General features: G+C 36.9%; 1 protein-coding gene across 3 annotated transcripts in view; it reads left to right on the plus strand.

The window, feature by feature from the left end:
* Window positions 1–25,657, plus strand: part of KHDRBS3 (KH RNA binding domain containing, signal transduction associated 3) — a 98,339-nt gene extending 72,682 nt beyond the window's left edge. For 2 of the 3 annotated variants that reach the window (XM_069854700.1, XM_069854701.1), the window contains 3 exons: window positions 1,930–2,012; window positions 17,778–17,836; window positions 21,033–21,741. In XM_069854700.1, the coding sequence (XP_069710801.1) occupies window positions 1,930–2,012; window positions 17,778–17,836; window positions 21,033–21,124 (234 nt within the window). In that variant the 3' untranslated portion in view covers window positions 21,125–21,741. Of the gene's footprint in view, window positions 1–1,929; window positions 2,013–17,777; window positions 17,837–21,032; window positions 21,742–22,548; window positions 22,606–24,975 lie in introns of those variants that run through there. The other variant, XR_011337215.1, reaches the window with a different exon arrangement.
* The last annotated feature ends 569 nt before the right edge of the window (window positions 25,658–26,226 follow it).

The raw sequence follows: 26,226 nt of genomic DNA on the forward strand, positions 1-26,226 counted from the left end.
TCTGTGTTCATTTGTTGTTACTGCTGGGTGAACATGATTTCAAGTCTGGGAGCCCCTCCTAGGGGTGGCTGATTCACAGTTAAGAGACTCCATGTGCAGAGACCAAATGTCATGTAAATGTTCTGGAACAGACCAAATAACGTGGTTCAGACAGCTTCTGCTGTTGATCAATGTCTCTATTGGTAACAGATGTCTGTGTATTGCATCAATAAGTAATCAAGTGTTTGTTCATAATAGCTGCCAGGAGGCAATGGTTTTATGGGGTTAATGTGGCTTATCAGGGAAAATCCATATTGAATAAGCAAAGAAAATGCAAAGACTCTATTTTAATTTTTAGTTTCAGGATAGTGAATTACTCAAAAAGAAAACAATGCACTTACTCTTCAAGTGGGGCCATTTATCCATGGATAAATAGTCATCTCAACAGACAAATGGAAGAATCCTCACTTCTTTCAGACCTATGAATAGGCTGTCAATCATTTGTGCCCTGCGATTATTTACAGACACTCTTCTACTAATTACTTCTGAGAAACAATCTTGTTCACTGATCTAGTGTTGGTGAAGCAATCTTGATGTGCAGATTGTCTGGTTTTCTATATAAACAATTTCAGATAACTTAAAATGCTAAAAACTCTCCTACCAAATTTGGTTTCCTGACTTTTGAGGATGTCATTGGCATCTGCTTTAGAAAGCTTTCCTTATAATGTCAAGAAAGCTGCCAGTCATTGGAGATGTTTTTCGACTAGAGTTGGATGTTCCGTCATTTGTCATTCCTATGTAATTGATACTGCTATTCATTTTTGTTTTCTGTCATCATTGAAAGACTCTTAAAGCTTCCTTTTCCTGGAAAAAAGTTGGCTCTTTCATGAGACTTCCCTCTTGCATTGCCAGGGTTTGATACACCGTTACTCAGAAAACACTACATATAAAGATGATGCCCGATTTTTCATAGTGGGGTCCCTATATCATCAAAGCATCTTCTTATTAGGTCATTCTCATTGGCCAAAACTGGACAAGATACCCTTAAATATCCATTGAGGTCTTTGGTATATTCATATAGCATTTGGATATTAGAATTTCCTAGGAATCGGTGAAAAGGAAGAAGTACTGTGTCTGCTTTTCATGTGTTAAGATCAGTTAGCTTTACTGTTGGTTGAAGCAATAAATTGGTGCTGGGCTTCTTGGATTTCTGTAGTTCATCCTTCTCTGGAACAACACAGCATCATTGTCACTTGTTTTTATCTTATTTTTGTGTGGCTTGTTGCTGGACTTAATGGTTTGTTCAAGTTGGTATTTAAGTCCAGGGCTATTTTGGGAAGAGTGTTACTACAGTGTATACTTAAATAGTATACGCTATAAATGATGTGAGAGAAGTAAGAAATCCTTGCTTTTATTTTCTTAATGGTTGCTAAACTACCAGAAGTTGAAGAGTATACAGAGGGTATTTGAAGAAGTAAAAACACATTCTTGCTAGTCCTATCTCTAGGGAATTTATTCCCTATCCCTAGTCTACCCAGAATATTGAATTTATTGTCCAGAAATGTCAGCTACCGAAGTCATTGCATAATATTTATTTCAATGTTTCGATTCCTGAGATGCTTCCCAGAGCTTTCTTGAACGTCGGTAGTTCACTCATCTCAAAGTCAAGTACATGGAACATTTGTACTGTCTCTGTACAAGACCATGTTAACTAAAAACTTTTTTAAGGACATTGCAAATAGTTCAATATACCATAAAATAATTATATTTTTTGTATATGGCCTCCTAAATGGGAATAGTTGCTAGTATCATTAAGATTTTGCCATTTTGTGGTGTCTGTATGTCATAAATGCATTTCAGGAGATAATTGTTTTTTATATTTAGAACTAAAGTACTACTTTTCTGTGGTATGCTTAGAGTTAATATTACCTTTCATTCATATCATTTCAGGAGTACGATGATGGTTATGGAACTGCTTATGATGAACAAAGCTATGATTCCTATGATAACAGCTATAACACTCAAGCACAAAGGTAAGTCTCCACATCTGCTCTAACTACGTTTGAGATATTCAAGTTGGAAAGTTAGTTTTACTTAAAGATTTTTAGTATCTTAAACAGCAAAAATGTTGTAAGAGGCTTATTAGAAATTATCCTCCAGTGTTTTGTCTCTAGTATTGCATAAAAGTCAGGTAACCAAGTGGTTGAAAATAAAAACATCCACAACTTCTCTGAAGAACCTGTTACAGTGACTCACCAACCCCACAGAAAAAAATTGCTTCTCCAAATCTAATCTAAATCTACCTTCTTTCAGCTTATAAACCATTACCCCTCATCCTATTCCTGCACTCCCTGATAGAGCCCCTCCCCAGCTTTCCTGCAGGCCCTCTTCAGGTACTGGAAGGCTGCTAGAAGGTCTCCCTGGAGCCTTCTCTTCTCAGGATTTTTCAATTTGCTTTCATTCTAGCAGGGGATGTATTCTTACTTTTTCTTTTATACCAAGGTTTCATAGTTGAATTATTAGTAGATTTTGCAGTGTCATTGAGAATTTCTTGGAACTTCTGTGGCAATAAATTTCAAATGGTTGAAACTATATTGAAAAAAAGGTACAATAAAATAAATACTCTAGTTCTGCGTTACTGCTTTGGTTATTTGGGGTTACTAGAGCTTCGAACCATGTCCTATGGGAAGATCATGGTAGGAAAGGAGAATAACAGGTGGACATTGTGGTTGGATTGTTTTACCTTCTACTAAATATTTAATACTTTTTTTGGAGTTCCCTTATCCAATATAGTACAGAACTGTTCACAATGAAGTTGCAAACATCTGTTTGCATCCCACATATGATTTGCGGTAGTGTTGGCATACCTGGCTTAAAATTTGTTCTGTAAGTGGATATTTCCCTGCGCCCAGCAATATATGAAAAAGCTTGTTGGAAAGTTTGAGTGTCATTGTTGAGAACTAACAGAACGGAAATACCTTTTTGTCTGAAACTTGACTCCCTACCGAGTCTCTTTAAGCCACTGAAAGCTGATAAAAATGACTTAAGAAACCAGCAGTCTAGCAGCTTCTAAATATGAAGCTCTGTAGTACTTAGAAGCTCTGTAGTACATTACATTTAGAGAACAGTTGCTGGTAATAGATTTTTTTTTTTCCCCAAAACAAGAAAATTACCAAAATAATCCTCAACTTTTATGTTAGTAATTCTGTTCTGGTTTGCTGCTTCTAGTGTTGGTAGATGGACTTATTGCACGCAAACATTTGGACTTCATTACAAAGTAATTTGCCTGAGCCAAAACTAAACATTACTTGGTTTTGATATTTTTTCCATATAAAGAGTGTTCTTACGAAGATTTTCCTCCTTTGAAATAAAAATTAGCAAAAAGCATATCTCCCAAGGAATTAACTTGCTTTTGTAAAGGACTAATATATAAGAATATTTATAGTACTTTGATACATGTGCACATACTTAGCCCAGAAAGGAAGGAGATTCGTAAAATTATTGCTTGTTTTACTTTTCCTGTAGTTTCACAATGCATATGTTAAATTTTGTTGAAGTCATTATCTTCTGGATGATTACTTCACACCTTCCTGCCCCAATTTTAAATGTTCTATGGTAAAAGGAAACAAGAAATGATTCACTTCCATGTTTCTCACAGGGTATCAGTCATTTTCTGACTTAGCAAAAAATTTTAGAGCTGTATTGACAGGCAGAAAGTAATAACTATAACCAGCCATCTGAGCTACCTAGAACAGCATTCCTGTATTTCATCTGAATGTCAAATTCGTCTGAATGACAAAAAACCATGTGGAATGACCATGTGGAGGAGTTAAGGGAGGAGGTAAAGAGGCTGAGGACCATCAGGGAGTGTGAGAGGGAGATAGACCAGTGGAGTAGTGCCCTGTCACTAACTCAGCAGCCTGCTGGAGCTGGTGTGTCCAAACACCATCCACCTGCAAACTGCAAGATTTAGGGGAACAAGAGATGGGGAATGGCAGCAAGTTCCTGCCAGACGAAGGAAACCTGCTCCCCTCAACCGGACAACAAAACCCCAGATCCCCCTGGTGAACAAGTACCAGGTGCTGCAGGTGGGATCCAACCCTGAGGATGATGCCTAGAGGATGATGCCACAGCCTAGAATCCTTCCCTAGGCCGCACCATCCTCAGAAAAAGATAAAAACATCCTCCATCAAGAAGAAGAGGAGGGTGATTGTTGTAGGGGACTCCCTCCTAAAAGGAACAGAGGGACCCATTTGCAAGACCGGACCCGCTCCACAGAGAGGTCTGCTGCTTACCGGGGGCATCAGTGAAGGAGGTAGCTAGATAACTTCCTTCCCTGGTCCACGAGACAGGCGACTATCCTCTGATAGCAGTCCAAACTGGTAATGATGATCTAGTAAACAGTAAGATCAAAAAAGACTTCAGGGCCATTGGGAAAATGATGGAGGGCTCTGGGGCACAAATAGTGTTCTGCTCCATCCCAAGGCTAAATAGAGAGGAGCTGGAAGTCAGAAATAAGAATTCAATTAATGCCTGGCTCCGAGCCTAGTGTGAGGAAGAGGGGCTTTGGCTTCTTTGATCACGGGGTGGCTCACGCACCCCCAGACTTTGTTGCTAAGGATGGGACACGCGTGTCTCCTAGCGGGGCTAAAACCCTTGCTAAAAACCTAGCTAAGCTCATAAATCAAGCTTTAAGCTAGATGTGAAGGGGGAGGGGGTTGAAACCGGGCTAGACAGGAATGAGCCTGGACGTGGGGCAGTGGTGATTCGGAGATGGTGTGCTGGAGAGGACCAGCAGTACATCACCACACAGAAAGTGGGGGAGAACACACCTGGGGATGCTAAGGGAGGTATGGGCACTCTGGCACTAGCTACTCCAGTTACCAGGCAATTGGGAATAAACTCTGTTCCCTCTAAGAGGGCTGAAGGCTCAGCAGCTCAACTGAAGTGCATTTGCATCATGACATGATAGGGTTTTCTGTTCTAGGTGAAGCGAAGAGGGTGGTTAGCAGGACAGTAGCATTAAATTTCCAGAGGGCAGACTTTGAACTCTTCAGAAGGCTGGTTGGCAAGGGAGCCCATGAGGGCTGGGAGCTCTTCAGAAAGGTAATCCTAGCAGCTCAGGAGAAAGCCATCCCCATGTTCCGGAAAAAAAGCTGGCAGGGGAAAAAAACAGCTTGGTTGGACAGAGAGATCTTGGGTGACATCAAGAAGAAGAGAAACGTTTATGGGCTCTGGAGTAGGTGTCAGGCCTCTTGGGTGGACTACAAGAGGGGAGTGAGATTGTGTAGAGAAAAAATCAGAAGGGCTAAAGCTCAACTAGAAATCAGATTGGCAAAGTCTGTGAAAGATAACAGAAAAATCTTTCTATACATACATCAACAATAAAAGGAGGACTAGGGAGACCATACAGGGACATCTTCAACTAGATCAGGTTACGTGGAGCCCTGTCCAACCTGACCTTGTGCGTTTCCAGAGATGGGGCTGCTGCCACCTCTTTGAGCAGCATGTTTGTTTCTTGTGTAACCTGACTGCTTGCTTCTACCACATCATGTGTGTTTAAATGTTTAATGACATTTTATTTGACTTTGTGCAAGACCATACCCTTGATTGTGCTTAACAATCTGGCGCTTTAGTTAAAAGCTCTCACACCACTAATAGAGAAAGAAGCATCAATATTCTCCAAGTTGTTGTCCATCTTAATTCCCTGTAATCCTATAAAAGCCAGATTTCATTTAAAATGTTTTCACTATTGTTTGTGCAACAAAGTCTCAGTAGTGCTTCAGAATGTCTTTTAACATAATTAATTTTTATGGTTAGACTCAAACAATATCTCTTGGAACTGTACTGAGCTTGACTAAGTAACTGATTTTTGAAGAGATGATGCGAGTAAATTTGGTTTTTATAAACTGTTGTTAGATTTTTTTTTTTTACCAGGATAAATTGGGATGGTTAATCAACTGGGCTATTCAGTACTGCTATAAAAACAGCAATCAAATTGTTTTAACAAAATAATTCTCAATTTCCTCAAAATGGAAGACTAGTAAATACTTAAAGCAGCTGAGGTAGTTTTATCTTGGTAGGGCATAAGGAACTCTGTCAAAAGCTGTGATAGCAAGTTCCTATGTATCAACCATAAACTAAGGAGAGCAGCAAGACTAGTCTGTTAGTGTCATGCAGGGCAGGTTTCACGTTATGCAGACAGTAATTCCTTCATAAACATTGTTCTATAAACCTATGTAGTAAATTAACATGTGCAGCTGTACACTAAAAAGCCCTTGAATGGGATTTAGGAGTGTGAACCATCATGCTCATGCTGGTGCTGATATTTTTCTGGTGTTGAATGTATGTAGATTTGTCAGCTCCCCTCACCAGTGCATACAGAGCCTAGCTGACTCTTAAATGAATTCCCCAAATCTGTCTACAACTGTAATCCTTTACTTGGATTTATTGCAGAAAGTACCGAGCATTTTAGTGGCCTGATGTTAATGCTAGATGAATTTTATTGTGAAAATTCAGTGTACTGTGAGGGAAGCTGGAGTATTTAGTTTGGGCTTCATTTAAATTTGTAGATTGGCTTAGACGTTTTCAGCATAAATAAAAATTCTATTTATTTTACATCTCTGAAATATGTTTCAAATTGAGCAAAAGTGCTTTTGTCCCTCAGTGGCTTCATACATGATCTGCACAAGTGTTTGTGAAGAGAATAATAGGGCAAAGGGAAATGGATGCTAATAAATCAATTGGTGCTGTCAGTTTGCTGTTTAATGTTCTCTAGAATACATAAGATTTATCACTCAGGAGTTGTAGAATAATGGTAGTGTATGGAAACAAAGTCCACCGGGGAGATGTACTACATCATTCGGATTTAGCGCTGCCATCTGCTTAATAGCATTGAGATGACTACAGAGGTACTTATGATCAACCATTCATAGCAGTGACAGATGCTGCAGAGAGTTAACATGCCAGAGAGCGAGGTTTGTTACTGAAATTCAGATTGTGACAAGGTTCCCGAGAAAGGGGCTGGGTTTGATACCACTCCAACAGAATTAAAGGTTTACTGTGTGCTATTAAGTTTACTGTCGGGATAGAATGACTAACACGGTTACTACAGTAACTGGAAACGTTCAAGGTCAAGTTGGACAGGGCTCTGAGCAACCCGATCTGGTTGAAGATGTCTCTGCTCAGTGCAGGGCCATTGGATCTTTAAGGTCCCTTCTAACCCAAACTGTTCAGTGAATAAAAAGCAGAGAACCCCATCTGTCTGCTTCATGGCACCCAGAAGTTTCAAGTAACTTCTTTAGGCTTGTCTGTTAGTGTTTAGAACTGAGAAAAAGAAAAAACATCTTCTATCTAACTTATAGGTTTTATACCTACAACAGATAATCAGCAGTCTAAACTATTAAAGGAATAGTTTGTATAACTATCTGCATGTGTCTGAGGGGCAAAAATAAGTCGTTTGTATAGTAATGTAGTAATTTTGTGTTTAATTAGGGTTTATGATGTAAAAGCTGGCTTAGATGTTCAGTCTTTTATCTCACCTTCACTACATTGCAGGAGAAACTAAATACTGATACAGGAGGGTAACTATTAGGTCTTAAGATAATTGTAGAAAACTGCAGACTATACCAGCAATGTTTTCTAGTTTCTGCACTTATGCTCTAATTTTTTCTTGGTAACAATCATTATATCATTAGCTTAAGTATTGTTTCCCAGTTGCTCTTCTTGTGTACCTAAGGATAATTATTGACATGTCCAATTACACCAAAATGTGATATATTCAAATACGTGTAAGTGCCCTGTAAACCTTGGGGCCATCCAGTCAAGCTAATCTGAATTGAGGGAACTGGCATTTTCTCTTTAGTTACCCCTATGTTTGTTCAGTTGTCATGTTCACTCTCTTGGTTGATGTGTTGGGAAGTGCATCTGCAAGTTTGCTTTAAAGCATCTCTTCTCTACAAGTATAAAAAGAACAGTGTGTGTAGTAATTCCTAAGCATGCTTAAAACTCAGTTATAAGTGCCATGTGGTGAGGCCTTATTTGTTTTCGTAGTGACTGATTCAAGCCAACTTCTTTAAAGTGAGAAATTCTATGCACAAAGAGCCTGTGGGTCTGAAAGATTGGAGGAGTTTGTTTGATAGCTTGTGTTAGTTACTTAAGAACTAAGTAACTGGATATCAAGTTGAAAAGAGGACTAAAAATATAGCCACTTTGAAATCCAGCAGTAGGCATTGTTCAACTGATGTGTAAATTACACAAATTGTTTCAGTGATATCTGTCAAATCTCTATATCCCTCATTTTCTGCCACTCCATAGACCTTGGTTTTGAAGGAAGCTGATTCCTGGTATTTTTGGCAAAACCCTCCTTGTTTTCCACTAGGAACTCAAATTTTCAGGTGTATTCTGAAAGTGTGCTTACTAGTCATACAAAAGGATGATAACATTGCTGTTTATAAAAGGAGGATTTTCATAAAGAGCTGAGTGTATGGATTTGAAATTGGCTTATGGAGGTGTTACTATTGGTATTTGAAAGTTAATTGCTAACATTTTGTTTGTGATGCTCAGTGTTTTAAATTTACATTAAGTTTGTCAGCAATCATGCATTTCCAGGCTGTATAAATATGCATTATATGCAAAACAGTGTCTGTTACTGTAGCTTTTCAAGATGTAATTCTCTGGATTTTAATGCTAGTAGCTGTCTCTATTTCATGCTGTGAGTTATAAATCAACTCAATCCAGTAGTTTGATTTCTTGGTATAGTGCAAATGGCTAGCATTTTGCAATTTCTGTTGCTTATGAACACCTGGTATGTACGGGGTTATTAGAGGTTATAATTCTGCACAAATAAAGCCTCAAAAGCATTATAAACAAACTGCTGTATCTTTTAAAAGAAAAATCCCTGTGAAAATCCCTGTCATGTGGTTTTCTGCTGAATTTTTATGCTTGTATTATTGGAAGGGGTTTTTTTGCATTTTTTCAGATCTAGTTCTTCAGATTTAGATTTTTTCCTTTTTTTCCCTGCTAAAATATAAAATGTGACAGGATGAAATATTCAGAAGCGCCTCAACAGCAGATAGCTTTATTTGTGAGTCTGGCATACGTGCTTGATTTTTTTAAAGGAAAATGGTTTTACTGAAATCTAGTCTGAAGCCTCAGTAAACAGGAATAAGACTAAGGCAGTTCAAGTGTAATGATGAGAACTTTTTGCCACAAATATTATCATATGCTGTACTCATAAAATTGAAAGGATGTTTAAAATCCTTGTCTTGTTGGCATTAGTCACATTACCTAATTATTTTAGAGATGTTAGGTTTATTTTTAATTTGTACTAATTATACTTAGTAAAAAGCTTTTTAGATAGAAGAAATAATATTAGTTTTCTTCATAGCTTTGTTATTGAACTATGACTATGACTCAATGTTTGGAAAACAACGAAATTGCATTTAGTAATAGGTTTAGAGATCTGTTGGAGAAAAACTAGAGGTGCGATAGTAATACGAAAAGTACATGGAATTTTAAATATTTTAAGAGTCAAAAAAGGAATTTGTTCATAAAATTTGATTATTCATTTTGTGAATGGTTTAATTTTACTTGGGTAATTTCTACAGCATCTTAAACTGGCTGCTTGAATTACTGCAATATCCTTATAAGAGGATGGGTATTTAGTAGTATTTAGGATTTTTTTCTAGACTGATTACACAGGTGGAAAAATGGATAGTTATTAAATAAGATCTTCTAAGTCCTTAATTGTAAGTTAGTTGTTAATGGTGAATTTTTTTGAAATATTAAATGCTATATTGTAGTTACTAATGGTAACTTGGGGAATTAGTCATAGTTTAAGAATATCTTAATTATATAAGGGCTTTGATTTACTTACAGTATGTTTTCAATAAAAAAGGTACTTGAAGCTTGGATGGTGGAGGTAACAAAGAGGAAGGAGTATATCCAGTTGCTCAGCCTAAGCAGGATGCTGCTAAACAAATGTATTTGCAGACAGGACTTGGATAATCAGGCTTCCAAGTCATACAAATTGAAGCTAGTGTTTATTTGGAAATAACCTTTCAAATATATAGTAAACTTTCAAGTGGTTTCATTGAGATACTACAATAAGAAAGTGAGACTACATAGTCTTTCTATGAATAGAGAAATGACATCAAAGTCATAGAATTATAGAACGACCTGGGTTGGAAGGGACCCACAGGGATCATCAAGTCCAACTCCTGTCCCTGCATAGGACAATCCCCAGTATTCACACAGTGTCTGACAGTGTTGTCCAAATGCTTCTTGAGTATTTTTAGGCTTGGTGCCGCTACTGCTTCCCTGGGGAGCCTGTTCTAGTGCTCCACCACCTTCTGTGTGAAGGACCTTTTTTAATATTCAACCTAAGCCTCCCCTGGCCCAGCTTCCTGACATTCCCTTGGGTCCTATCATTGTTCACCAGAGGAGAGATCAGTGCCTGCTCCTCCTCCTTCCCTTGTAGTCTCCCTTCCATCTCCTGTTCTCTAGGCTGACCAAGTGACTTCAGCTCCTCATACAGCTTTCACTCTCTAAAGCCTTCACCAACTTTGTCACCTCCTCTGGACTCTCTCCAGTAGTTTGATATCCTCTTTATACTGTGGCACCAAAAACTGCACACACTACTCAAGGTAGGGACAGAGAAGAACATGTGTGGAAGATTTATTTTCCCTGGTGTTGGAGAAGGAATGTGTCGGGAAAATGAGTTTCTTGGAGGCCAGTGTCTGTTAGCTCAATGTGAGAGGCATAAGAAATCAGGCTTCACTGGTTCACAACATTTCTGTTACAGAACGCATTTTTGTAGCTGAAAATGTGACACTGTTTTGCTGGTACATAGTCAACTTTTTATGTTTACCGCCAGTAACTGAAGATTGCAGTTTTCCTCCTAGAGCATCCTTTAGTATTTGGTTTACTTTCAAAGAAAGGCGTATCTTGCCTCTTTCCTTTGACAAAGAACCTATTTAATTGAGCAACTTCAGAAAAGAGGTTGTTGCAGAGAAACTTGAAATTTGGCTTATTTATTTCTCCTGCCTGTATTTTATTTTAGAAGAAATGCTGGGAGCTCTAGATTGTACTTTTAAGCACGGTTTTGGCATCATTCAGTTGACAGATGATGAAAAACAGTTTAGAAATCATCAGAGTTTAGGATTTATTGTGATGTAATTGTCAGGTGCAATGTGCTTAGAGCATGCATGTTGATAAAAAGTAGTAGAGTCCAGTAGTAGAGAGCCCAGCAAACAAGTCTTAGCAGATAAGTTTGAGTTACCTTTATTACGAAAGTAAGCAATGTGGGCAGTGTGCCTTATTGTACCTAGAGAGGCAAGGCTTGAACCTTACCTATGTAAGGGCTATTAGAGAAGCACCAGAAAGATCTCAAGCATGGTAATACATTGCTTTTAAGATCAGTTCAATGCCTGTGGTTATGCAGCCCTGTAAAGTTAAGAGTTAAATATAATCTCTTAAAACAGAATGGTAGATGATATCTTTTATTATTTTTGAATTATAGTCTCACAAATCTGTGATGGAATGGTGTTTTTGTCAAATGCTCTATAATTTCAAGTGAGTAAAGTTATCAAATTTATAGGAAACTGATGAAACTTGTACTACTCCTTCAATAAGTTAGAAGACAAGAAGGTATGATGCAGATGTCACTAATTAGTATTTCTAATGGCAGAATGGTGACATACTATCTGTGCAGTTTTTGTGGATGATGCATTTATTGTGATGTAATTGTCAGGTGCAATGTGCTTAGAGGCAGTGCTATCTTGTACTCCATTCAGTGACATGTAACATCATAGAATGGTTTGGGATGGGATGGGCTTCAAAGATTTCCAACCCCCATGCCGTGGACAGAGGCATCTTCCACTTGATCAAGCTGCTCAAAGTCTCATCCGCCCTGGCCTTGAACACTTCCAGGGACTGGACAACCTGTTTCAGTGCCTTTGCCACTCATAGTAATAGATTTTTTTTTTCCCCTTTAGCTAATCTACTTCTTCCTTATTTCATTTTAAAGCCACTACCCCTTGTTCTATTAGTTCATGCCCTTGTAAGAAGTCCCTCTTCAGGTTCCTTATAGGCTCTCTTTAGGTACTAAAGTCTAAGATAAGGTCTCACTGGAGCCTTCTCTTCTCCAGGCTGAACAACCCCAATTGTCTCAGCCTGCCCTAAATAGGAAAGGTGTTACAGCCTTCTGATCATCTTCATAGCTGCCTTCTGCATCTGCTCCAACATTACAGAGCAGGATACAGTAATCAGGAGGGGGAGTCTCACAATGTATGTAGAGTTCTGCTGAAAATGTGTAGATGTAGTTCTGTGCCTAGTAGGTAGCACCAGAATAAAGATGCTTCTGAGGACATTTCACAGTATTAGAGAAGTGAAATTTATTAGAATTAATGCCATAAAAAGTAATTTCTAAAAAGTGATAGTTAAGGGAATCCTTGAGGGGACACTGGTCATCTTTTATGATTATAAGTAATAGATTCGCTAATTGTATTATCCATGTGAGAGTTAAATGGGGTATAATTGAAGAATGATTGCATCGTTTTCCTGTATTTCATAAAGCTTTCACGTACAGATCTCAGTTTCTGAGATCATTATCTGTTTTACAGATGTAATCTGAGATGCAGGAATGAGTATCTAGGAAAGGAACTTCTGCTAAGAAGTGTCAGAATGGGCATTAAATATAAATCCATCTGCAATGTGCAAGAAAAGATGTGGATCTCCTCTTGATATACTGGTTCTATGCTATCCTGGTACTAGCTGGGTTACAGAATATGGTGTTCCAATGATACGTAGAAGCATTAATAGTTACTCAACTCAATATTCAAGACAATTATGGAATTATAGAATCATTGAATGGTTTGGATTGGAAGGGACCTTAAAGATCATCTAGTTCCACCCCACCTGCCATGGGTGGGGACACTTCATACCAGACCAGGCTGCTCAAGGCACTATCATCCAGCCTGGCCTTGAACACTTCCAGGGAGGGAGTATGCACAACTTCCCTGGGCAACCTGTTCCAGTGTCTCACCATCCTCATTGTGAAGACTTTCTTCCTACTGTCTAGTCTAAATCTTTCCCCTTCCCATTTAAAGCCTTTCCCCCTTGTCTTGTCTCCACATACTGTTGTAAAAAGTCCCTCCTCAGCTTTCTTGTAGGTCCCCTTCAGGTACTAGAAGGCCGCTACAAAGCCTTCCCGGAGGCTGAACAACTCCAGCTCTCTTAGCCTGTCCTCATAACAGACAGTCAGAGCACCTCTGATTTTCTTCATGCCCTTTCTCTGGACCTGTGCAGTCATTGTGTCTTGACAAACGTTTGGGGCACTCTTCTTCCTGCTTGCTGTTTATAAATGGATTTTTTTTGGTATATGAAGCCGCTGAGCATAAAGATATGGTAGAAGCATTAGAGGCTTTTCCTTGTGGAAGAGTTCTATCTGGATGTGATCATATATTGATAGGAATGGTTGGACTCGATGATCCGGTGGGTTTTTTCCAACCTGATGATTCTATGATATAAGTCAAGGTCTATCATAAAGACTCTTGCTAGACAGATTCTTAGTTGTTCTTTCTACTTTGCTACTACTGTGTGACCTTAGTGTAGAAGCACAAAGGTGATGCTTGTGGAGCTACTCTTAGTGCAAAAGGATACTTTTTGTTTGGAAGCTCTTTTGGTCACTTTCCATAATGGTCCTGGCTTCTGTCTAAAGGTATCGGCCACAAAGCTATTTGTGATACGTGCAAAAGAAAAAGCAGGGCTGCTGGGGTGGTTTTTGCCTTTTTTTCATAGTAAGCATTGTAAGAAGCTGAGCTGGTTTCAAAAGCCATTTCGCATCACCAAAGAGGACCAAAATTTCTATTCACGTGGTGGTTAAACCCAGTAACCAGGTTCATCAATGCTTAAGTCTGGGCTTTTCTATTAAACTAGAAGTTTTCGTTCAGGTGGGCTCTTTCCTCTTAGTAATCAGTCTCTCTACCATACTACTTTTGTTTCAAACACAGAAATGGCATAATGCTGATTCTAAAAAGATGCCTCTATCAAATATAAATGGCTGTGGCAACCACATGCATTAATTATGATGTATTTTGACTACCTTCATGCATTTTTTTTTAAATAGTGCAGAACACTTGTACTGTATGGTCAACATGCCTGTTCTAGGATTGTTCCCAAAATAGCCTCATGACCTGTTCAGATATCTTCATGAGCATTAGTTTTGAAACACTACCATTCTGTTCATATCTGTCCCAAGAGAATACCCCAATGTCTCTAGACAGAATAAACTAGTAGTTAATATAGTATAAAAGGTATGAGTCCCTTAAGAATTCACCATCTCATCAAGAGTAGTAACTGCTATTTGCTTTTTTTACAGGTATTTTTTCTTCTATTATGGTTCATCAAGATATTTTCAGAAACAATCAGCTTAGCAGCAAAGCCTGAGAAATTCAGATCATATTCCATAAGACCTTTGAAGTATTATGTTGAACACCTCTAAATTAAAGCGTTTTGACACTTCTTACAGCACAGCAGTTCTAGAAAAATGGTAGGAAGCTTCCAAGTCCTCTGTTTTACTAGATAAAGAAGGTCTTCTAAGGCTTTACTTCATCAATGCTGCAGTGCTAAAATCTGAGATTAGTCTTCTCTGTCTTGCTGTTTCTTGAACAGAGAAAACAGGCACTTCCTCCCTGGCCTTGTTTAAACTACTTAAGCCTCACTTCACACTTCCCCTAAGCATTGTTGGATTAATGCCTAGCCCTTAGCAATCAGAACTGACATACTTCTTAGGTTTCTTGTTGTTTGCTAATCCTTCCATACCATTGGGTGGTTCCAGGTTTTTATGTTTGAGTGGAAAATCAGAGCATTTTGTTCTTTGCCATCTCTGCTTCTTTGTCAGCCCGAAGATGTGCTGGAATGGGAATACATAAGAACTTAAATAGGAGTTGATATAAGTAAGAGCTCTATTTGTACAATGACCTGATTCACAGCTGATACACCAGCACTGATTGCAGTTGCACTGTTTACTGGATGGTTAGGAAGAAGACTTGAAAACCTGCCTCACTCTAGCATGTAATGTAATTATCTATGGACAAAGTAGACACTGCAGAATTTTCGGGTACTGCCCCCATCTGATGATAGGAAGAAACTGCCTGGAGCCAACTAGAGAAGTAAGAAAAAATAAGGAAATTGAAAAAAACTATCTCAAGAAAACATTTCACGTTTGAAAACATGAACTCAAAGCAGACTCGAAGTTTAGTCTTGCTGGGTTAGAAAGGAAGGGATCCATGGTATGTGTTTTCCTTATTGTGAATGAGAGGCAGAAGAGGTAAAGAATAATTTTTTGTGGTTTTGTTCTCCTTTCTACAAGAGGCAGTGAAAGGAATAGTAAGAAAAGTGTTTCCCTTCCTGAATAAATTGATGAAAAGGAAATAGAGTTTGAATAGTCTTCAGTCAGAAGCTGAGTTACCGGAGAACATATATATAAAAAATTAGGTCAAGGATGCTTTTTAAAACAAAAATTGACATCGCACCATCTGTCCGGGGGAAAAAATATGTAATGTAGTTACTTAATTCCTCTCAGTAGAGTTGACCTCCACTATCTTAGTGAGTTCAAATGTACAGTTTGCAAAGAAATTTGATATTACAGGTTACTTTGTACAGTTTCCCTTTTACCAGGTGTTTGCTGTAAAAATAAAGAAGTCCTGTAAGCTGTAACTTCATATGCAGCACTAGATTCTTCTGTAATTCTTCCCAAGAAACCTCAGATACCTTGATTTTGACTGTGTACTTTGCCTATACAGACTGTTACAGATGAAACAAGGAATTTTTAGTGTCTTCTGTTTTACACAGAACTCCTTAGAGTTGTCTATATTTTCTTCGTTGGGTTGTAGTCTAAGTTGTCTTATCTGAAGTTTTCCATATGTTTAACATACAGTTGAATTGAGAGAGCATTGGCATTGTTTGTAGAGCACAAATTAAAGTGGTCAGAATAGAGAGTACTGGACTACACAAGGCAACACTGCTTCACATGGTAACTTGTACAGTTTCGAAAGATTATTTTGAAGAGTTTCTGTTAATAAACATAGGTCCCTGTATACTTTCAGTAGAAGTTTTTTCTTTTCTGATGTTTATTTGTTTTGTGGCTTACATGCTGTAAAATGAGTCACTTCTGGATTATTAGATATTTTAGGTCTATGAAATGAAACCCTGCGAAAGTTATTCTGACAGGACTGACAGATGTGCGGGTAGGGTTTCAGCTGCTATAGGCTTCTAAACTTGATGACAGCCTTAAAATAAATAATCAAGTATTGTGTGGAAGGCTAGTGAATGTCAGTTTCAAGTTGGTTGTCAGAATAAAGACTGCTTTATTACTGGCTGCTGCAGGGCAAAATTGTTATTTCTTATGCTTCAAACTTTGCCCCTATTGCTCTGGGGTCCTCATCACATGGACTGCAAACCACAGATACCATTTAGGTTGTATATAGAAACTTTTTTGTGTGTTTTCTTAGTGCATTCTAGTTAAATTTTTGTTTAGGAAGCCCTATACCAGCAGTAACAAGTATGCATCAACTCTTTCTTAGATGTACATTTCAACACATCAGAGCTGTATTTCTGGCCTGGGTAGTTCTGTGGGATTTAAAACTCTTTAGTTCAAAAACCACACCTAGACTAAAACACAAACAACCCGAATACGACAGATCATCTTTGTCTTGTGTCAGTTTAGAAGTGATTGTGATGTGTGATTTGACATAAATACTTCACCTACTAATTCATCTTAAGGCTTTACATTGCTTTTTCTCTCTATTTTTTACTTGGTTAGCAATCAATCTAACATTAGAAACATTTTGTCAATATTAGTAATTACTTGCTACTGATCGTTTATTAGTGGTTTCCTTCTCACGTAGAAGGTAAAGGCTTGGTAGCGTAAGTTTTTAGAGTACTTTCCAAATCTAGTCAGCCCTTCATCTGTCTGTGGTTGGAAAGAAAAGGAAATAAACAATGAAGAGACTTGCTTTGATGTCCTATAAATGTATCTAATGTACTTTTGTCTTGTCAGCTATGTAAAAGACTATACGTAGCTATACTTTCATGAAATGTGAAAGCATAATGGAGTATGCAGTAAGGTTTGTTCTTCTGTTTCCCTTCAGTGTTATTAATACAAATGCCATTATGAAATGGAAGACTTTTAGGCCGTAGTTATGGTATTCATTACTTATTTTTGAATCCGAACAGCTGCAGGTTTCTGCTTTTTCCTTAGTTCCTGTTGTTGTTTCTTGTCTGCCTATTGAAATGATGCTGGAGCTTGTATAAGTGTAGCATCTGTATAACTATCTGATCAGCAAGTTGATTGACCTTTATTGCATTTTTGTCTGTGGATTCAAGGATGCAAAGCCTAAATACTAGGGTTCAGTAGGTAGTGACATTTATTTGACAAATGAGTTGTTTCAGCGCTGACCCATCCTGTTCTTTTCATTGACGTTTGTAAGACCTTTGACCTTCCCAACTACACTTCTAAATGCAAAAAAATCTCACATCTGCATTTCTGCTGTGGACCAGAGGCTTGGATAAAAGTTCCTAAATTAAAGTAAATATGATTTAGTTTATCTAATGAACAAACAGGACCTGAGCTGTCATTGTGTCACAGAGATGTTTAACTTTCTGACCATAGGACACATCTATATGCTTCATGCTTTCTCATTTTCAAAGGTAGAATGCCTAATGATAAGTATTGCTTCTTAAAGTGTAACTGCTTTATTTCTTGTTCTTTTTCCTACTTTCCTCCTCCTGTGCAGTGGAGCAGATTACTATGACTATGGGCACGGACTGAATGAAGAAACTTATGACTCCTATGGTGAGTAGCTTTTGTGTACTGAATGATTAAAGTAGTAGAATCTTGGAAAAAATAATCAGAGAAGAATTTCCATAAGGCAGTCTTCAGTTCTGCAGTGATTAGCAGCTGTTCAGGGCTTCGTGTGCTGTCACAAAGCTCCTCATGTGGTTATTAAGAAAAATGCTGAAGGAGGTTTCTGTGGTCTGTTAGCTAAGCTAAGAGTCATGTGAAATGAAAATCCAAGAAATAAAAAATTTTAAAAAAAAGTAAAGTGTGCTTAAAATACCCTTTTCACGTCACGTTCAATGAGATTTGAGGGGAAAAAACAGGTGAATAGGACTTTTTTGAGGAGCTGTTTGCAGCTGGAAGCAAATGCTTCCTGTGTGACACAACTGGCATTGAAACTTGGTACAAGGTAAGAACATGCTGAAGTTCAGCTGAATTGGAGCCTAATTGAGTGCATTTTAGACTTGCATGATCTTTTTGTATTCATTTTCATGCGTCATTCTTGTGAAATCAAGCAGGGAGTCATTACATAAAGGTTATAAAAGTGCTTTAGGTAGCTAATAGACATGAGGGCAGTGGGTTACTCATATGGAGACAAAAGAATGTGAAATTAAGCAAAAAAATGTGCCAGTGGTAAAGATTGCATTTTTATAAGCTAGAAATGTGGTAGTGACAGATTTAATTAAAGAAATTTGTTATGGATTAGGAGTATGAAGCATGTTAAGAGGCACCTTTGCTTAAGGGATAAATGTTAAATCTCTGGCTTGAGATCAGAGAAACATAGTGCAGATCACAAATCTCAAACGTTTGAGGATTGTTGATAACTAGTGTAAGAGTTATGATTCTGGGTAATGCATGCTTCGGTGATTTTTTGAAGCTTTAGTTAAAATTTCCATACTGTGTTTCTTGAGCTCCATTTGGAAGTGCTTGCTGCTGAAAAACTAAAATGACCACACCTAATATGGAAGTTTGCTCAATGTGGTCTGCTTAAACTAATTATTTTGCTTAAGGGGAAAGTCAATTCATCAAAAAAGAGGTCACTTGAAATTCCTCTGTCCCCCAGCATTTTCAATTTTTCTTGGTGGATATATAGCATAAATTTTATTTCATCATTAAAGTAAACTGTTTGCCATTATAAGCCTGATCTTTCTAAGAATATTTCATGAGTGCAAAATTGACAGGGGAAAATATATGAAATTGCTTAATGTAGATGGAGTTGACTGATGGGGGGAAAAGTGGATTGCAGTATTTAAGGTTGAAAATATGGATTTTTTTTTTTCATTGCTTTTGCATTTAGAATTGGTTTTCTATTTATCAAAGCACAGCCACTCAGAATATTAAGTGGTGTGTTTACTCAAGTTGAGAGGAAGACTATAAATACCTTGAAGAATGATTATGGGTTACAGCCATGGAAGTTTTTGCACATAGAAATAAATAGTTATATACTTTATCTCTTAACTAGCTAATCTTCAAGTATATTCTAAAATGCAGAGTTAGACACTAATAATCATCCTTATATTATATAAAGAACATAGAATGCCTTGGACTAGAAGTTCTACGACTGCATGGTGAGCAGGTAGTTGTCTTGGGCTGGCCAAGAGGAAACAGTTTCCCAGGAAATACCTGAATGCTGCCTCTTCTGTGAAGCTCAGCTGCTAATCCAGAGAATATAGGAAGAATATTGGGGGGTTCAGGAGTCAGTCCTGAATGACAGCAGAATGAAAACTGATAAATGTGAGGTGACTTTTTTTCCCCTACTGGTTTGGCCAATTGCTTGAAAAGGAGCATGTATTCCCCTTAAACTGTAATTATACCTGCTTTTAACATTTCAACAGTTACTTGCAAGTGGTGCTTAAAAGCAAGGCTATTCTTTAATTCTTACCCCTCATCCAGCTGCCTTTACTGTTATGTTGCATTTTTTTTTCCCTAACATAAGCCTTGTTTTCTGTGTGATAACAGAGCTCGAGAGGTTGCTTCTCATGTTATTCTGTTATCAGATACCTTTGGAACTTGCCGAGGTTCCAGTTTAATTCATTCAGCCTCACACCGAATTTAAACATGTTCCTTTTACCACCTAGGCAAATGTTCTGAAGACCTAGGTGTCGAATATAAGCTTGGCTCTGCAGGCAACCTGCTAAACTTTTAAAAATAAAGGAACTAGCATGAGACATTGAAGAGATAATGAATTTGGATGCTTGACTTAGGGGATTCTTGTCACGTAACATCACGTATCCACTGCACGAGGAAGTTATCTTACAACTCAAAGTACAGAGGTTCATTGACAGTTGACTGACTTTATTTTTTTAATTGACTAGAAAGACAAAGTGATACCTACTTTTTAGATTACTGTACGTACTCATTTCACTTCGACCCTTAGTTTCTGGATAGCTTAGGGCACAGCCTGCTTAGGACCCGGCAATTCACCAAAAGTAGATGTGGGAGCACATGCACTGTTTTCTGTTTGCTTTTGGGGAGTTTCTGATTTTTTTCTTGGGGATAGTACTCAGATTTCTTTAATTAAAGAATACCTAAGTACTGTTTCATTATACTCTGCATTTGGTCCTGCGTAGTCTCTTTTGTTGTAAATGTGTGACACAGTAGGTCTGATTCTCATTTATTAAGACAATATAAAATATAATAGGATTACGGAAAGTTAAATATAGTACAGGCTTTTCCAAACTTAGTTTGTTGTCAAAGTTCAAACATGCAATCTCTCTTGCCCTTCTAGGTTTTTTTTAGAATCTGCCTTCCTGTTTCTTGCATTTTAGAGAAAGTGTGTGCTTATTATCCCTAATATTGGATTGCATATTTGAATTAAGCCTAAATTGGTACTGATGTACCATATTTCTGGGGGTAGCTTATTTGCTTATACATAATTCATATTTTCCATTCATTTCATCGTAGCATAATTATTTGTAGGTCTGTTACAAGAGCTGGAATTTCTTTGTATTTGTAACAAGCAGGTACAGCTGAACTCCAGAGCCCTGAATATTTTTGCCGTTAGCCTGTCATACTTCCTGTTACGTGCTGGAAAAGCATCATGGAGCAGCTGATACAGATGTGTTGTACCCAGATTTTTTTGGTTCGCGTGTTAGACTTCACTTTGTACACCTTGGTTTTAGTAAATAAAATTCACAATTAAATAAGGAGAAAATAAGTACAGTATCTGAAAACCTTGCAAAGGATCTAACTATATTTTCTCTTCTTGTAGGGCAAGAAGAATGGACCAACTCAAGGCACAAGGCACCTTCTGCAAGGACAACAAAAGGAGTCTACAGAGACCAGCCATATGCCAGATACTGATTGTACTGTCTGATGTTGTGAAATATCCAATCTCCACCAGTCCTGTATACTGTTCAAAGTAATTTTTTCTATGAACAATCCCTTTTTATTAAATGAAAGCGCTTAAAAGTCTGAATGGATGGACTGAACTTAAAACTTTTTGTTGAAAGAACAACCTGGACAGAAAGATATGTAAAACAAGGAACTTTGTTATTTCCAGACTGTATTTGAAAAAATAGGTGATCAAACAAAATAACTTTTGATTTAACTAGTGTTAAACAAAAAATAGGTTTACTAAATATTAGTCCATTCTTTTAACATAAGCGTAACCTTTTATTTTAAAGGTTTTCAAGAATTTAGCTTTTAGTTTTTATTTTCAGCCATTTGCTAGTTTTTCTCTTTGCATACATGCGTAAAAAGGGAAGCAAATTACAAATGCAAATAATGTTGGTATTTTGTAACTCAAGTCTTGAAATGTTCTGTAGTGTTAAGCAAAGTTTTACCCTTGCTTGATACTAAATAAACTTTTGAAAGAAAATCAGTGTGTGTGAGATTAATTTTATGCTTTATCTTATAATAAAACTTCATAAATAGTAGTAAACAGGGAGAAACACATTTAACAGTGATCAGCATAAAAGGCTCATATTAAACATTGTGCAACCTCTTTAAAAATATGGTATAAATCTAAATGTATATATATACACATATACTCACAGTAGATAATAAATGCTGTTTAAAGTATCCAAATGGTATGGATCTGCTTGAGTGCCACATTAAATCAAACTATTTTTGTTAAAAATGGTTTAAAATAGCTAATGAATTTTCTGAAAAAGATGTGACTAGTTTTCACCTTGTTGAGCATTTTTTCACTAGTGCAACTTGGGAATTTTTATGAGAATTTTGATACGTTAATGACCACCTCGCTCCGTGCTGGAAGCAATAAACACAAAGCTTTTAAAGACTTTGACTTGACTAATTGAGGTCGCTTTCGTCAGAGGCAGAGGATGTGTAACCCTTAAAACGGTCTTCATTTGCAAAGGTAAATAAATCAAATAAGATTTTAATCTCACTTAATTTATCTTAATATAACCAATAAAAACAGGGAGGCTACAACTTAGTTTCATCTTAGAATGTAGGAAAGACTTTAAGGACACCTAAATTCTCATTTTAAAACATTCAGTTTGTGTTAGTAATCTAAAAAGCCTTAGCTTAGCTAGTTAAATTTGGACAAACTATTCCCTATTAAACAATTGTAAAACCTCATAACCAATAGTTTGTAATATATTATTTTTCCATAAGTTCTGGTAACTTAAACATTGCAAATGTTATCTGAAGCTTTCTGTTTATCGTTGTTTATATTAATTAGTTTGATTGACATTGTTTTCTTTAATTTTTATTTGAAAGTCTTTGGAGTTTAGTAAAAATATCTTTTTTCTCTTCGGCAGGAAACCCACCTCCTTGGACAGCCACAAGAACAAAAACCTTACTCGTCTGATGCTTTGGTAGGTATCTTTACAGTACATCTGTGCAATTATTGGAGAGAGAACAGAGCTTTTGATCAATCCTTAATTTTTCAGACACAAGGCTTTAATTTATGTAATGATTCCAAATACTGAGCTGGAGGCCAGTAAAAATCATAAGCTATGTTCAGTTTTTGTGGGAGAAGTCAGTTTTAAACTAACACTGAACAGGATGTGAAATTGTCCCAGAGTGTGGACGCTTTCCTCTGGCTGCTTGTTTATTGAAAGCTATACGTAGTTTTGACAACATTTCAACCAATTAAGTGATTCACTGATAGAGGAAGGGGAAAGAAAATGAATATAATTTTATTCTAGTAATGTTCAAATGGGAACTTAAAACTCTAATCTGATCAGCATATGTGTCTAAAGTGGTTTTCCACTGCTGAAGAAAGAAAGCATTTTGTAGAATGATTTAAGTCAAAACGTTTCTGCACAATGAGTAGACTGATTTTTTTGGCACAAATGTAAGAGAACGAGTCCATTGAGGAACATTACCCAAAGAATAGTTAACTCTACTGCTTCTAGTGAATTCAATATGTAAAGTAAGAAATAATTTAACTGTATTCTCAGTTGATGTATATTTCAAATAGAACAGATTCTTCATTTTCTTCATGGAATGGTAATTCCTCCTGCTAACCTCATGATATCAGTGCCTTTAGTTGGCATGACTCGGAGAGCTATATACTTTGAAATATTGCAACTGTTGCACTGCCTCTGTAAACCACAGTAAATTTAAAACTCATGTCACAGGCTAAAGGAACTTCTTGTACATACAAAATGCCTTCAGAACAATTTTGGGAGTATTTTAAAGATGTAAAGCAAAAGACCCTTTTAAGTAGGAGAGGTTGAGTAAGATTTCTGTCCTCTGGGGCTCCAAAGGCAAAGATTTGATACCAACTGCTGTGGCAAAACTGAGTATATAAATATCTTTTAAAACTACCTGCAATGGAATTGGCCAAATCTGTTTCTGTTAACATCTTGTGAAACTCCTCATTTATGTGCTTTTTTCATTTGCAAATACTAAATTTTATATTAACCACATGAGAAGAATCTTGATGTGTTAAAACAACGCTATCTAGTAGCAGGGATAGCTAGTAGACAAACAGGTGAATCAGAATTGAGTTCAATGTTCTGTAGTATTTATCCAACTCTTTTTTTATGCCATCTTTCCTTAGTGCCTCCTAAATGGAGAATGAATGTGTCAATATGCATTTGTGCCACTTTGCTGCTACTCAGCCCTTGAAGTCTTAGAAACCTTGAATTGTGTCAGGTTCCCTTTTTGGGAGAGAAAGTGCCCTTATCAAATCATTTGGAGGCTGTTTGGGTGCACAGTTGTGTGGCAGGGTGTCATGTGCCTGGCTGTTGCAGATCAATGAATAAATTAAAAGAAAATTCTCCTTCTGACTAAGAGGAACACACCCATCTGATGGTCAAAAGGGATTGTTTGGATTGTTTTGTTCATATGCCAGATGTTCTTCTGACAAGAATGTAGTCTGTGATGACACGGTGTTCCCATTAAGCAGTTGTGACCCACCTTGACAGAAAAGTTAACAAGTTCTGTCCAATTTTTTTTTAATGAGTTGCAAGATATAAGTTAGATACATCAAAGAAAAAAGTCTGCATATATTGAGCCATGTAGTGGTATGAATTTCAAGTCCATTGTCTTCTTTAGTGCTCCACATTGATAAGTCTTAATTCTCCTAAGGAAATCTGTTTTCATACCTCTTAAAATAAATTGTATCAATTCCCATGCCCTGTACATGCGTGTACAAGAAGCTACATCTGTTCAAACAGCTGGTATTAAGTATTCTTAAAAACCACATATTGGCAGTACCAAACTCCTCTTGACAGTTCCTGAAATAACATGCACTACTATGGTGTTCTGCAATTGCATTTATGGATTGTTGTTTTTTTCTCTTTGGAGTAATCTTTGAAATTAAATCCATTAATTTTGGAAGAGAGGGGGGAAATAATCAAAAAAAGTCTCTAAATGTAAAAAGAAATGTATTAATGTAGAAGGTAGCTTTTCTTTTATTGTGACAAACCACCCTAGGAGTGTTTATCCATTCTGGTAGGGGGTCGTATTCTGATACTGGTCAACTGCTGTATGTTACTGGTAATGCTAATGATTATTATTAATCATATAATTAGCGTGCCTTCATAGAACCGTTTTATCACATTTGCATTGAATGTCAATGATAGCCGTTTCTGAAATAGTTTCCATAAATCTACATACATTTATTATATGCATAATTGCTTGGTCCCAGTGCTTATAATCTGACAGTCTTCAGAGAGTTCGTAGTTGCAAATCTCAGGATATATACATATAAATTATGTTTTGCTCTTTTTCAGGACCTTCTGCCATGTTAATTATGGACTGCATAGAGCATTGTACTTATCCGTGTGCTAGACAGCAATGAGACAGGCTATGGAGTATGAAAACCCTGTTCTGTATTTCTTGTATTAAAGCCTTAAAATGTACATTATACTTTTTAAAATAACTGTATATTTAAACTCTTCATTGTTTAGTGATGCAACAATGTTTTATTTGGAGCTCAATAAAATGTTTTCATCGAAGTTCCTGTTACAAAGCAATAATGCAATGTCATGTTCCTTTAGTGATTCTTTTTAGCCTTATGCAGCAAGTGTGAGAGTGTGAAGTCTCATGATTAGAATTTAAATGCTTTTTGAAATAGCTTGTCCAATGTATGAACAACGTGGATAAGTTAGAGGTTGTTTTATGCTGAAGCTTTTCTTAATAGCTAATTATAAGCAGATCTACTCAAAACAAGACTCTTGGGTAGAAATGATATTCCAACTTCCACTTCCTTCAGAAACTGGTATAACATGGAGGTGTTTTAAATCCCTGTCAATTATACTATGCTGCTTGTTCACTTTCACTTGGTGTTTGATGCATAGAAGTGTTATCTCTATATACAGTCACAGGTTTTCTAGTAGTAGTCCTCGATAAAGCTTTTACACCTTGATAAATCTTGTATCTAACTCAAGTTTCCTCACTGCTTTGTTTTGTATTAATTGTGATTGTGATAATTTGTAACAGAAATAAAATTCTGATAATTTAATTCCTTGTGTTCCTAAGTACTGTTTGCATTACTACAACCATTCCTTGGTTATGGTTCCATCAGATGTATTTTTCTTCACTGAATTTCGAATTCATCCCAAGAAAAGCATAATTTGGATCTCACTTCTATTTTTAAAATAATAATCAATAGCTTCACACTGAATGCTTCTTCAACGTGTATGCATAACTTCTAATACCACATACTGACTATTGAAGAATGGCTTTGAAATTTATGAGGATGTGGAAAAACTAAGATTTCTTACTAACCTTGGCTCTGATCAAAGTGTCTTAAGTATCATTTTTAATAGATTAATAAAAAATTGACAGGTGATTTTATCAGTTAATCTTGATCTGGAAAGACTTTACTTGCCATCATCTCTCACTGTACTACAGCTGCATTTGTTGTGTTTTCCACAACAAGCAATAGCAATTATTTAAATAAGTAAAAGCAAAATGCAAAAGCCTTTGAATAAGCACAAGAAATGTATAATAATGATTCCCTTCAGACTGACAGGCAGGAA

This window comes from Phaenicophaeus curvirostris, chromosome 3 (assembly GCF_032191515.1).
Source record: "Phaenicophaeus curvirostris isolate KB17595 chromosome 3, BPBGC_Pcur_1.0, whole genome shotgun sequence".
NCBI lineage: Eukaryota > Metazoa > Chordata > Aves > Cuculiformes > Cuculidae > Phaenicophaeus > Phaenicophaeus curvirostris.